Source organism: Crocuta crocuta, unplaced genomic scaffold (genome assembly GCF_008692635.1).
Source record: "Crocuta crocuta isolate KB4526 unplaced genomic scaffold, BGI_CrCroc_1.0 scaffold55, whole genome shotgun sequence".
NCBI lineage: Eukaryota > Metazoa > Chordata > Mammalia > Carnivora > Hyaenidae > Crocuta > Crocuta crocuta.
Window position 1 is genome coordinate 3,178,339 of NW_027530512.1, and position 12,468 is coordinate 3,190,806.

Here is a 12,468-nt window from a genome sequence, read left to right on the forward strand (position 1 = left end):
AATGTGCCATTTTATTACTTGTGTTCTGTTTATCTTGTTTCTCATACCTTACTGAGGATTACCTGAACAAATTTTAAGATTCCATTTTAATATACAGTGTATTTGAGTATAGTGTTTTGTACATTGCTTTTTAATGGTTGGTTTAAGGGGATGTTTTGTATATTAAAATAAACAAATATAACTTATCACAACCTACTAGTATTTTAGTAGATTTATCATTTGAAATGAAATGTACAAAATTTACTTCCATTTAGTCACCCTTTCTTTACCTTCCCATATTTAAATATAATTGTATTCTTTTACTCTACATGCACTGTACACATCATATAGTTTTAAAATACTTGCTTCAATCTTCAAATGTGATTTAAGAAAATCATAAGATAGCCTCCTAGATTTATGCATTCAACTGTTCTTTTCTTTTTTAAAAATTGCAAGTCTTTTTCTGTTATCATTTCCTTTTTCTCTCTTTTTTAAAGTTTTTTCATTTCTTTTCTAAATTTATTTTCTAATTCTCTTTAGAGATTTTACTTAGTCATTTTTACAGGGTACTTTATCTAGTGACAAATTTTTTAAGTTTTCTTTTGTCTGAGTGTGTCCTCATTTTCCTTTCATTTCTGAAGAATAACTTCACTGGATATGGAGTTTGTGATTGACAGTTCTTTCTTCCAGCACTTGAAAAGTATTGTTCCACTTCCTTCTGGCACAACTGCCCCCTACCTCCCTCCTCCAATCAGTCATTTATATTAGTGATTGTACTTTTCAGTTCTGTAATTAACATTTTGTTCCTTCTTGTAATTTTTATTTTCTTTATTTATTTCAAGAAAATTAATAATTGCTTGTTGAAGCATTTTTATGATAACGGCTTTGAAATCTTTGTCAGATAATTCTAAGATCTGATTCATCTTTGTGTTGGTGTCTGTTGTCTATTTTTCTTCACTGAAGTTGTGATTTTCTTGGTATGATGAGTGATTTTTTTACTATATCCAGGGAATTCTGGATATTATATTATTATATTATGAGACTCTAGATCTTAATCTTTTTTTTTTAATTTTTTATTTTTTTTTTTTAGATGATCCTTTGTTGTAGTGTGGTATGAGGACCATATGAACATATATGTACAGCTTCTTGCTGGGTCCCACTGACACCACTCTGGCAAAACTGAGGCATTGATAATACTGTTTCGTCAAAGACAGGAGGGTAGAAGTTTACGTCCTCTCTTGGCCCTGCTGAAACCTTTCTGATCAAAGAGGGGCATCACCTTTCTCCACATTATTGATAGTAGGGATATGTTTAGCTCCCTGCTGGGCCCTGCTGATAACAAAAGGGTAAGTAGAAGGTTATCTTGTACTGAGAATGAAGTATCAATTACTTCCATCTCATTAGTCTTATTGATGCACACAGGGATGGAGTTACATTTCCCTTGTAGGCCTCAGTGACACAGGAAAAGGAAGGTAAAGCAGAGTGGTGAGTAGTTCTACCTTACACTGTCTCTTTAGTCTTACTGCTGCTGGGTAGGGGTAGAGACTCAGCTCATCACTGGACTCCACTAACAATACCCTGCTGTAGGAGGCAGAACACAGCCTGTTTCTGCTGTGCTGATGGAAGATCAACTACCCACTTGGCCTCATCTACAATATACTGGCAGGGAAATCAGAGTGCTGTCTATTCAGTCATGTGGGAGACTGAACAGCTCAGCCCAGCCAACAAACACTACCAGGGGAGAGATTCAAAGCTTTGCCATCTACTTTTAGGGGTAACAGGGGGTGAGGTAAAAGATCAGCTTCCTGCTTGGTTCTGTTAAAATTATGAGTCTATGTTGAATCATGTTTTTTTTTGAAGGTATTTCTTGAGGGATAACTCTTATAACTCCAAATTTTTAAAAAAAATACAATGAAAATATTACTTCTTTAGAGGACAATATTAAAAAATTGGCAATGTTTTTGTTAGTTAATTGTGCTAATAAAAAATATATGAATCCTTTAGTTCTTAGATGGGTCAACAGTTTTGGTCCACTGTTATTACCTCATATAGACGATTCCATTTACTACCATGGTCTCAAGTGATTCTTGGATAAGGACAAATCCCATTACCAACTAAAAGATAAAATTTTCTTTCTTCTGAGTTTCATGCCAATCTGTCCAATGATTTAATGAGTATTTGGTTATCTGAGAGAGATTTCAAATTTAGCAAGTCTAAAATTATTCCTTTTTTCTCTCATATTTATTCCTATATCTCCTCTTTCAGTAACACAAGCTAGATTAGACTAAGGTTTCTCCAAACTGAACTATTTTATGAATGTATATCAAGTTGGAGTCTTTTGAGACTCTTGTTTTTTTATGCTAGAACAAAATTACTGAATTAATTCCTGATATTGGCTACACAGAGCACCTGACATATTATAACTAATAGTATATTATATAATAGAGAACAATTACCTTAACCGATTTAAAAATAATACAAGCAAATTAAACAATAATTTACTAAGATTTGAGTTTATTGAACTCAATTTTGGAAAGTTTGATTAAATCAAACTTAATGATTTGTTGAGATCTTTACATGTCATTGTTAACAGTTGAACTCAGTACTGTTACCCTTGATTATTGCTACTCAGTTGTTAAATTTTATTTATGTATTAGATAGCAAGTTTGATTCTCACTGGATTATAAATTGCTCTCAGAGCATGTTATGCCACATGTTATGCTAGAAGACTAAAAATCCATAGGATTTATTAAAATGTTAAAATCAGAAGAATGCAGTAATGATGTAATTTTCAAAGAGGAAGGCCAATTTTTCATTTAATGTACTACAAATTTTAAATTGCAGTTTGCATATTGTGTTTTCAATGGAACCAGGAAATATTTTCTAGAAGACTGGTACTATTTATAGTTAGTGAAAGCTTACAGGGAAAATAAATTAAGACAAGATAGAAAGATAATCTGGTATGCACTCTAATGCTTATATACAGCGTTTCTTAAGTAGATTTTTAATGTAGTTCACAGGAAAGGGTTCTTTGTGGATTTTCCAAATATTCTTTGTAGAAATGCACTAATAATAGTAATTGAAATCTGACTATCTGATAAGCGTATTTTTTAATTCAAATAGGATAATTGTTAATTAAATGATCTCCTAACACACCCAAAGATTCAATAGTACAAAGAAAAAGCAGTCCTTCCCTCCAACCTCCCTTGACCTGGCAAAATATTAAGTCTTTGTAGTGGTGAAAAATGCCATACTATACCTTGATTTCTTCTATTTCATCTGGTACTATCTTGTATGCTGATATAGTCCCACCCAACCTGAAATTAGGAAAAGAAAATATTCTCAAAACCAGCAATAGTGTATAAAAATATATGGACTATTTCTTCCATTAGCATCAGAATACCACCAGTAATTGCCCATGGCCCACCCCAGTGACCATAAAGTAAAAACAACTTTTTATGCTTAAGTATTCCATATATTACTTAAATAGTGGCAGATAATAACTACGAAAAGAGGAAATAATAAGTTATATTTTTAACTATAAGTAAACTCTTATTGATACTTTTAATGATGCTACCACTTTTACTGATGGATCCTGTCACAACTAAGATGTATCAAGCACTAATAGCAGACATGGTAATGGCCTGTTTGATTTGTTTTCAATTCACAGAATTTTACTTTTTACAAAAATTTTTAAAATATTTTATTTATTTCTGAATGAGAGAGAGAGAGAGAGAGAGACAGCATGAGCAGGGGAGGGTCAGAGAGAGAGGGAGACACAGAATCCGAAGCAGCCTCCAGGCTCTGAGCTAGCTCTCAGCACAGAGCCCAATGCGGGGCTTGCACCCATGAACCGTGAGATCATGACCTGGGCCAAAGTAGGACACTCAACCGACTGAGCCATCCAGGCACCCCAGAATTTTACTTTGTAGTTTTGAATTTACAGAATAATTGAGCAGAAAGTAACAAGACTTATATCCCAGATTTTCCATCACAGTTTTCCTTGTTATTAATATCTTAAGTGTTGAACATGAATCATAATTCATGAACCAACAATGATTTGCTTCTTTTTAAAATAAGGTGCACCTGGGTGGCTCAGTCAATTAAGCATCTGATTTTTGGTTCAGGACATTATCTCATGGCTCATGGGTTGGAGCCCAGCATCAGGATCTTTGGTGTTAGCATGGAGCCCACTTTGGATCCTTTGTCTCCCTCTCTCTCTGCCCCTCCACTAGCACTCTCACTCTCTCAAAAACATATAAATATCCAAAAAAATAATTTAAACAAGGAGTCAGAGAGGTGTGTGTCCAGCATTTTCCAAGGGAAAGAGATGAGTGTTTTGAGGGTTATGATATAATCCCTAAAATTCAATCTTTGTCTTGAGGGAGTGAAGTCATTACATGCCATGTTCACCTGTTAAAAATTTTTTTTTTTGAAAGTAGCTAAGATTTATGTAACACTTATCATTTGCCAGGCATGTGATATGTTATCTAATTCTTATAACTGTTGTCATTGTAAAAATAGGAAAACAGACACAGAGTGATTCAGTAAATTTCACAATTGAAACAGGCAACTGAAATGCATATTAATTGTAAAATATATACCAGATTTCAAATACTTAGTAAAGAAAGACTAATTTAAAAATATTGAATACATTTTAAAATAATCTGATGAATATATTGAGTTAAATTATATTAAAATTATCATCTGCTTTCATTTAGTTTTTAAAAAGTCACTACTAAAAATTTTAAATTAAAGATAGTGTGCATTTATGTCAACTATCATATATATATATAAAATAGAAACTCTAAGCTCTTAAACTCCAAGATTATCTACCTATCATTACTCAGAGTCAGTGCTCAAAAAGCAACTTTTTGATTATTTGACCTTTACAAGTATCTCAGTATTAGAAAAGAGAGAATCACAAATAAGGTACTTATATACTCTAGATATTTTAGAATATCTCCTGTCTCAAATGTAAATTAAAAAATGACATTTTGGGGGCTCCTGGTGATTAAGCATCTCCTGATTTTGGCTGAGGTCATGATCTCATGGTTCATGGGCTCTAGTCCTGTGTGAGGCTCTGTGCTGACAGCATGGGGCCTGCTTGGAATTCTTTCTTTCCTTCTTTCTCTGCCATTCCCTCACTCACACTTGCTTACTTGTGCACCCTCTTTCTCTCTCAAAATAAGTAAAAAAACTTATAAAAATGACATTCTGGTTTTCATTAAAAAATAACTTTATCTGGCCAAATGAATTTTACTGAAAAGTCTACATTTAAACTCTTTAATATTACTATTTAACCTGGCTAATGGAAATAGTGTTCATATCCTGATTTGAGAATTACTTCCTAGATTTAAAGTGCCATGACTGAATGATGAAAACACTCATGACATTTGACTTAATTCATACTAAAATGAAAAATTATATAACCATTTTAAAATTTTTTTAGAGAGTAAAAGTGTGAGTCGAGGACAGGGGCATGGTGGGGGGGGAGGGGAGAGAGAGAGAGACAGAGACAGAGAGAGAGAGAGAGCATGAGAGAGAATGAATCTCAAGTAGGCTCCATGCTCAGCACAGAGAATGATGCAGGGCTCAGTCCCATGACCCTGGGATCATGACCTGAGCTAAAATCAAGAATCAGACACTCAAGTGACTGAGCTACTCAGATGCCCCTATATAACCATCTGTAAGAGGTTTGAAGTAGGCATTTAAAAAATGTTTCCCGTGTCAATTATTAAAGTTTTTAAATTAAAAGTTGAGATTATTGGAGTAACACTGAAGAAATTAGAGCAAAAAACTCAAGGTCTTCAATTTAGAGTCTTCCAAATGATGAGCTAATCATTTTATTCCTTGAGTTTATGTTATGTAATAGATACAACCAAGGGAACGAAGATGCAAAGAAATCAGTCTCGTATGTAAATAGATTGAGTAAACAAATATTTGTAATATAAAGTACTAACTGTCACAATAGAACTAGGCAGAAGTTGAAAGTTTTAAATGATTTCAAAAAAAAAAAGAGTTTAAAAAATTCCTATCCAGCATTCTCCACAATAGCTAAAACATGGAAAGAGCCTAAGTGTCCATCAACAGATGAATGGATCAAGAAGATGTGGTTTATCTATACCATGGAATACTACATGGCCATGAGAAACAATGAAATCTGGCCATGTGTAGCAACATGGATGGACCTTGAGGGTGTTATGCTGAGCGAAATAAGTCAGGCAGAGAAGGACAAATATCATATGTTTGCACGTATAGGAGGATTAGGAGGAACTTGACGGAGGAACAAGGGGGAGAAGAAGGGCGGAAATGGTGGGGGAAAGGGAGAGAGGCAAACCATGAGAGACTCTTGAATGCTGACAAAAACTGAGGACTGATGGATGTGGGGGGGAGGGGGGATGGGCATGGAGGAGGACACTTGTGGGGATGAGCACTGAGTGTTATGTGGAAACTAATTTGACAATAAACTATTTGTAAAAAAAAAAAAAATTCCTATCCTTGTAAAATGCACTGGTAATAATACAAACAGTCTACAACAACTTTTAAATAAATGGCTATTACAGAAAAACTTTTGATATGTTAGTACAATTATGATTCAAAGATACAATGTTGATAACAGTTGACTTCTGGAAGAAAAAATTAAAAAGTTGCTATAATAAACTTCAATAAACAACTCATTTTCTCTTGATTAATAGTGACTAACAGTACTCAAATACTGCCTTTCCAGAAATCCCAACCTAGGGACAGAAAGCTTCCAGATTAGTATTCCCACATCAACTTCAAATCAAGTTATAACGGTCTTTTTTTTTTGAAAAAAAAAATGTTTATGTATTTATTGAGAGAGAAAGAGAGAGAGAGAGAACAAGCCAGGGAGAGGCAGAGAGAAAGAAGAGAGAAATCCCAAGTAGGTTACACACTGTCAGCACAGAGCCCAACATGGGGCTTGAACCCACAAGTTGTGAGATCATGACCTGAGCTGAAAGAGTTGGACGCTTAAACAACTGAACCACCCAGGCACCCCTCAATCATAATGGTCTTAACTGTTTTAATTAATTTTTATTTGAGAGAGAGAGAGAGAGAGAGAAAGAATAAATATGAGTGGGGGAGGAGTAGAGGGGGAGAGAGAGAGAGAATCTTAAGCAGGCTCCATGCTCAGCAAAGAGCCTGATGAGGAGCTTGATCCCATGACCCTAGGATCATGGAGTGAGCTGAAATCAAGGGTTGGATATTCAACTGGCTGAGCCAACTAGCTAGCTGTTCCTGGTTTTAACTGTTAAAAAAGCCAGGTAAAATATATGATTTAACATGCACCTACTTGCATTAAAATCATATGGAAGATACAAATAATATGCATATGAATAGTATATTGGCAAAATAGTAGGATAATTGTATTCTAAAACAAAGAGGACATGGAGGGCCTCTGTATTATATATAACATAGAAGAAGAAAAAATTAAAGCTGATATAATACCAGAAAAAAAATCTCATAAAAAGAAACAATCTAAATGTAATGAAAACAAAACAAAGCAAACTGAATCATGAAGTGAGTGTAAAAAAAATGAATGTTCAAGAATAAACTTACTTTAACCTATCTTTTTTCCTATTCTCCAACTGAAACCAAATTAAGGTGACCTCACCAACTATCAGTTTTGTCCCATGAACTGATTACTGAACATTTCTATATTCATGGCTTCAAGAAACATAGCTAGATTTAAAATACTTATAAGTTTAGCATGCTATCAATATTCCATTGTTACTACACTCAGGCAGACTCATTCCAATTTTCATGTTCTTCCCATTATAATAGGGTCTTCATTGTTGAAGAAAGAATTCACACTAGATAGAGTACTAATTTACTCTAGTCAATATATTAAAATGGTATTACATTGACAGTGACAGTGGTGGTAATAGTACCAATACTACTAGTAGTAGTATATTGAGCATTTACATGTATTTATTTATATTTTCTCACTTAACTCCCATGACCTATGATTATGAAACAAATGAGACAACTAATTTTTGAAATTCCCATAACTAGTAATTGCAGAGCTTGGCTTAAAAACCCAGTTCTAAAAACTGATTAGCAGATTGTAAACATCATATGAAAATTCAAGAGACACATAATAGTCAATCTCAAAAAGAAGAAAGTTGGAGAATTCTCACTTGCTGACTTTAAGTACTAGAAGGCTACAGGAATCAATACAAAGTGGTATAAGGACATATAGCAACAGATACAAAGTCCATAAATTAAAAGTCACATTTATGGTCAACTGGTTTTTGTTTTCCTTTCTATTTTGCCATGGAAAAATACAGAAATTTGCATTTTAACCATTTTAAAATGTATGATTTAAGGAACCTCCATACTGTTTTCCAGAGGGGCTGGACCAGTTTACATTCCCACCAATAGTGTAGGAGGGTGCCCATATGTCCACATCCTCACCAGCATCTATAGCCTCCTGATTTGTTCATTTTAGCCACTCTGACAAGCGTGAGGTGGTATCTCAGTGTGGTTTTGATTTGTATTTCCCTGATAAGGAGGGACCCTGAGCATCATTTCATGTGTCGGTTGGCCATCTGGATGTCCTCTTTGGAAAAGTGTCTGTTCATGACTTCTGCCCATTTCTTCACTGGATTATTTGTTTTTTGGGTGTGGAGTTTGGTGAGTTCCTTATAGATTTTGGATACTAGCCCTTTATCTGATATGTCATTTGAAGGGGGAAAATAGTTGGGGAGAGGGAGGGAGGCAAACCATGAGAGACTCTTGAATGCTGGGAACAAACTGAGGGCTGATGGGGGTAAGAGAGAGGGGAAGGGGGGTGATGGTGATGGGGGAAGGCACTTGTTGGGACGAACACTGGGCGTTCTATGAAAACCAACTTGACAAACTATTTAAGAAAAAAAGAATGGATTTCTTAAATTTACATTTATTCTGGATTAAAAATTGTTTAATATTACAAAAAAATAAAATGTATAATTTAGTGACATCAATTATACTCACAGTAATATGCTACTGTCATTACTATCTATTTCCAAAACTTATCAGTTACACAAATAGAAAATCTATAAACATTAAGTAACTGATGTCCCATTTCCCCTAGATTTTTTCTTTATAAATTTCACTACTTTAAGAACCCATATAAATGAAATCATACAGTATTTGTCCTTTTGTGTGTGGCTAATTTCACTTAGCATAGTGTTTCCAAGCTTCATCCACATGGTAGCATGTATCATGTATTACTTCATTCCTTTTAATGACTGAATGATATCCCAGTATGCATATATACTACATTTTGCTTATCTATTCATCTGTTAGTGAACACTTAATATTGTTTCCATTTTTTTTGATGCAATCAACATTGGCATACAAATATCTGAGTCTCTCTTTTTAATTTTTTAAAAAAATTTTAATGTTTTATTTATTCCTGAGAGAGAGAGAGGGGAAGAGAGAGAGAGGCAGCGTGAGCAGGGGAGGGTCAGAGAGAAAGGGAGACACAGAATCCAAAGCAGTCTCCAGGCTCTGAGCTAGCGGTCAGCACACAGCCGGACGCAGGGCTCAAACCCACGAACCGTGAGATCATGACCTGAGCATGAGTTGGCCGCCTAACCGACGGAGCCACCCAGATGCCCCAATTCTTTTAGGGATATGTAGAAATGCTCAGTCATATGGCAATTCTGAGTTTAGTCTCAAGCACTGCCAAATAGTTTTTCACAGTGGCTGTACCATTTTACATCACTACCCGCAATATGTGAGGATTCCAATTCATGCTTATCAACACTTTTTTTTTTAACGGCCACCCTAATGAGTATAAACTGGTAATTCTTTGTGGTTGACTTGCATTTGCATGACAACTAGTAATGTAGAGCATCTTTTCACATGTTTGTTGGCCATTTGTTTATCTTCTTTGGAGAAGTATCTATTCAGGTCCTCTGGCCATTTTCACATTGGATTGTCCTTTTGCTGTTGAGTTGTAGTTCTTTATATAATCTGGATATTAAATGCTACCTAATATATGATTTCCAAATATTTTATCTCTTTCATTTTCTATCTTTATAATGTTCATTGATGTACTAAGGCTTTTAATTTTGGTCAAGTCCAATTTATTTTTGTTGTTGTTGCTAATGTTATTGGTATCATATAAAAAAATCCATTACTACAGAAATAGTAATTCAAAGAGACACATGCACCCCTATGTCTACTGAATCATTATTTACAACAGCCAAATTACGGAAGCAGCCAACATGTCCATCAAAGATGAATGGCTAGATGATGCCACAATGGAATATTATTCAGCCATAAAAAAGAATGAAATCTTGCCATTCATACCAACATAAATACAGCTAGAGAATATACTGCTAAGAGAAATAAGTCAGTCAGAGAAAGACCAATACCATATGATATCACTCATATGTAGGATTTAAGAACTAAAATAATTGAACAAAGGAGAAAAAAGAGAGCGATAAACCAAGAAACAGACTTTTTTTAAAAAAAATTTTTAATGTTTTATTTATGAGAGAGAGAGAGAGACAGCGTGAGCAGGGGAGGGTCAGAGAGAGAGAGAGACACACAGAATCTGAAGCAGGCTCCAGGCTCTGAGCTAGCTGTCAGCACAGAGCACGATGCGGGGCTCAAACCCACGAACCGTGAGATCATGACCTGAGCTGAAGTCGGTTGCTCAGCCGACTGAGCCACCCAGGTGTCCCAGAAACAGACTCTTAAACAGAGACAACTGATGTTTACTAGATGGGATGTGTGGGAGGGGGGGTAGATGATGGGGATTAAAGAGTACATTTAAAATGATGAAAAACAAAAATCCATCAAATCCAAGATCATTGTTGTTCTAGCAGGAGTTGTTAAAGAGACTTTTTCTTTCCCAAAGCTGTTGTTACAGCTTTAACTTAGCATCCTTGTTCAAAATCAATTTCCCATAGATATATGGATTTACTTCAGGGTCCTCAATTCTATTCCACTGGTCTACAGATCTATTTTATAACAGTGCCACACTGTTTTGATTATGGTAAGCTTTGTAGTAAGTTTTGAAATTGGGATACATTCTCCAATTTTGTTCTTCTTTTACATACTGTTTCAGCTGTTTGTGGCCCCTTGTAATTTCATATGAATTTCAGGTATGGTTTTTTCATTTCTATTTTCAAAAAGCTGTTTGAATTTTGATAGGGTTTACACTAAATCTGTAGATCACACTGACTAGAACTAACATCTTAATAATATGAAGTCCTCTAATCCATGAACATGGGATTGCTTTTCATTTCTTTATCTAATCTTCAGTTATTTCCAGCAGTTTTTGTAATTTTTCACTGTATAAGTCTTTTATTTCCTAGGTTAAATTTATTCCTAGGAATTTTACTTTTCAAATGGCATTTTAAATGGAATTTCCTTTTCAGATTGTTTATTGCTAGTATATAGAACCAAGTGATTTTTGTGTTCTTTTACCCTGCAATTTTAATGAACTCTTTTGTTGGCTATAACTTTTTTGTGTATATATTCTATATACAGAATCAGAGTTAACTGTGGATACTGATAGATTTACATTTTCCTGAACAGTATGGATGTCTTTGATTTCTTTTCCATATCTAATTACTTTGGCTAGAATTTCCAATGCAGTATTCAGTATCACTGGTGAACGTAAATACCTTTCCTTGTGTTGTTCCTGGACTTAAAAAAAAGTTTTTAGTTTTTCACCACCGAGCATGTTAGATGTGTTTTTCATAAATGTCTTTTATCATGTTAAGGATACTACTAGTTTTCTGAGTATCTGGCTTTTGGTAGTTGGCCTCATTATAGATTTTCTCTCTTCTTCAATTTTTGGAAGATGTTGAGAAGCATTGGTGTTAATTCTTCTTTAAGTGTTTGGTTTCATTCATAAGTGAAGTCATCTGGTCCTAGACGTTTCTTTGTTGGGAGGTTTTTGATTACTGTTCAATCTCTTTGTTATAGGTCTGTTGATATTTTCTATTTCTTCTTCTTCATGAGGTAATTCACATGTTTCTTGGAATCTGTCTATTCCTCTAGGTCATCTCATTTGTGGGCATACAATTGTTCACAGTATTCTTTATAATCCTTTATTTCTGTAAGGTTGGTAGTAATATTCCCACCTTCATTTCAGATTAATTTTGTGTCTTCTCTTTTTTCTTAGTCAATCTAGCAAAGAGTTCCTTAATCTTTTCAAAGAACAAACTTTTGGTTTCATTTTCACTGTTGTTTTTCTATTCTTCTGTATTTCACTTGTTTCCATCTAAATCCTTATTATTTTCTTCCTTTCTCCCTTTTCTTTTTCCCTCTTTCCTTCTATCCTGGCATTATTGCCTTATCTTGTGCTTAGCTGATTTTTTTCCTTTTCTTTGTAATAAATTACAGTAAAAGCTTGATTACAAGTAACTTGTTCTGCAAGATGAGCAAAGATTTCTAATAAATTTCACTTAAACAAGCGATGTCTTGCAATATGAGTAGTACGTGATGCTGAACATCACA

At 34.5% G+C, this 12,468-nt stretch overlaps 1 protein-coding gene across 7 annotated transcripts in view; it reads right to left on the reverse strand.

The window, feature by feature from the left end:
• Positions 1-12,468, reverse strand: part of GPHN (gephyrin) — a 593,666-nt gene that overhangs the window by 336,629 nt on the left and 244,569 nt on the right. For all 7 annotated transcript variants that reach the window (XM_077767144.1, XM_077767143.1, XM_077767142.1 and 4 more), the window contains exon 3: positions 3,239-3,296. In XM_077767144.1, coding sequence (XP_077623270.1) covers positions 3,239-3,296 — 58 coding nt within the window. The remainder of the gene's footprint in view (positions 1-3,238; positions 3,297-12,468) is intronic.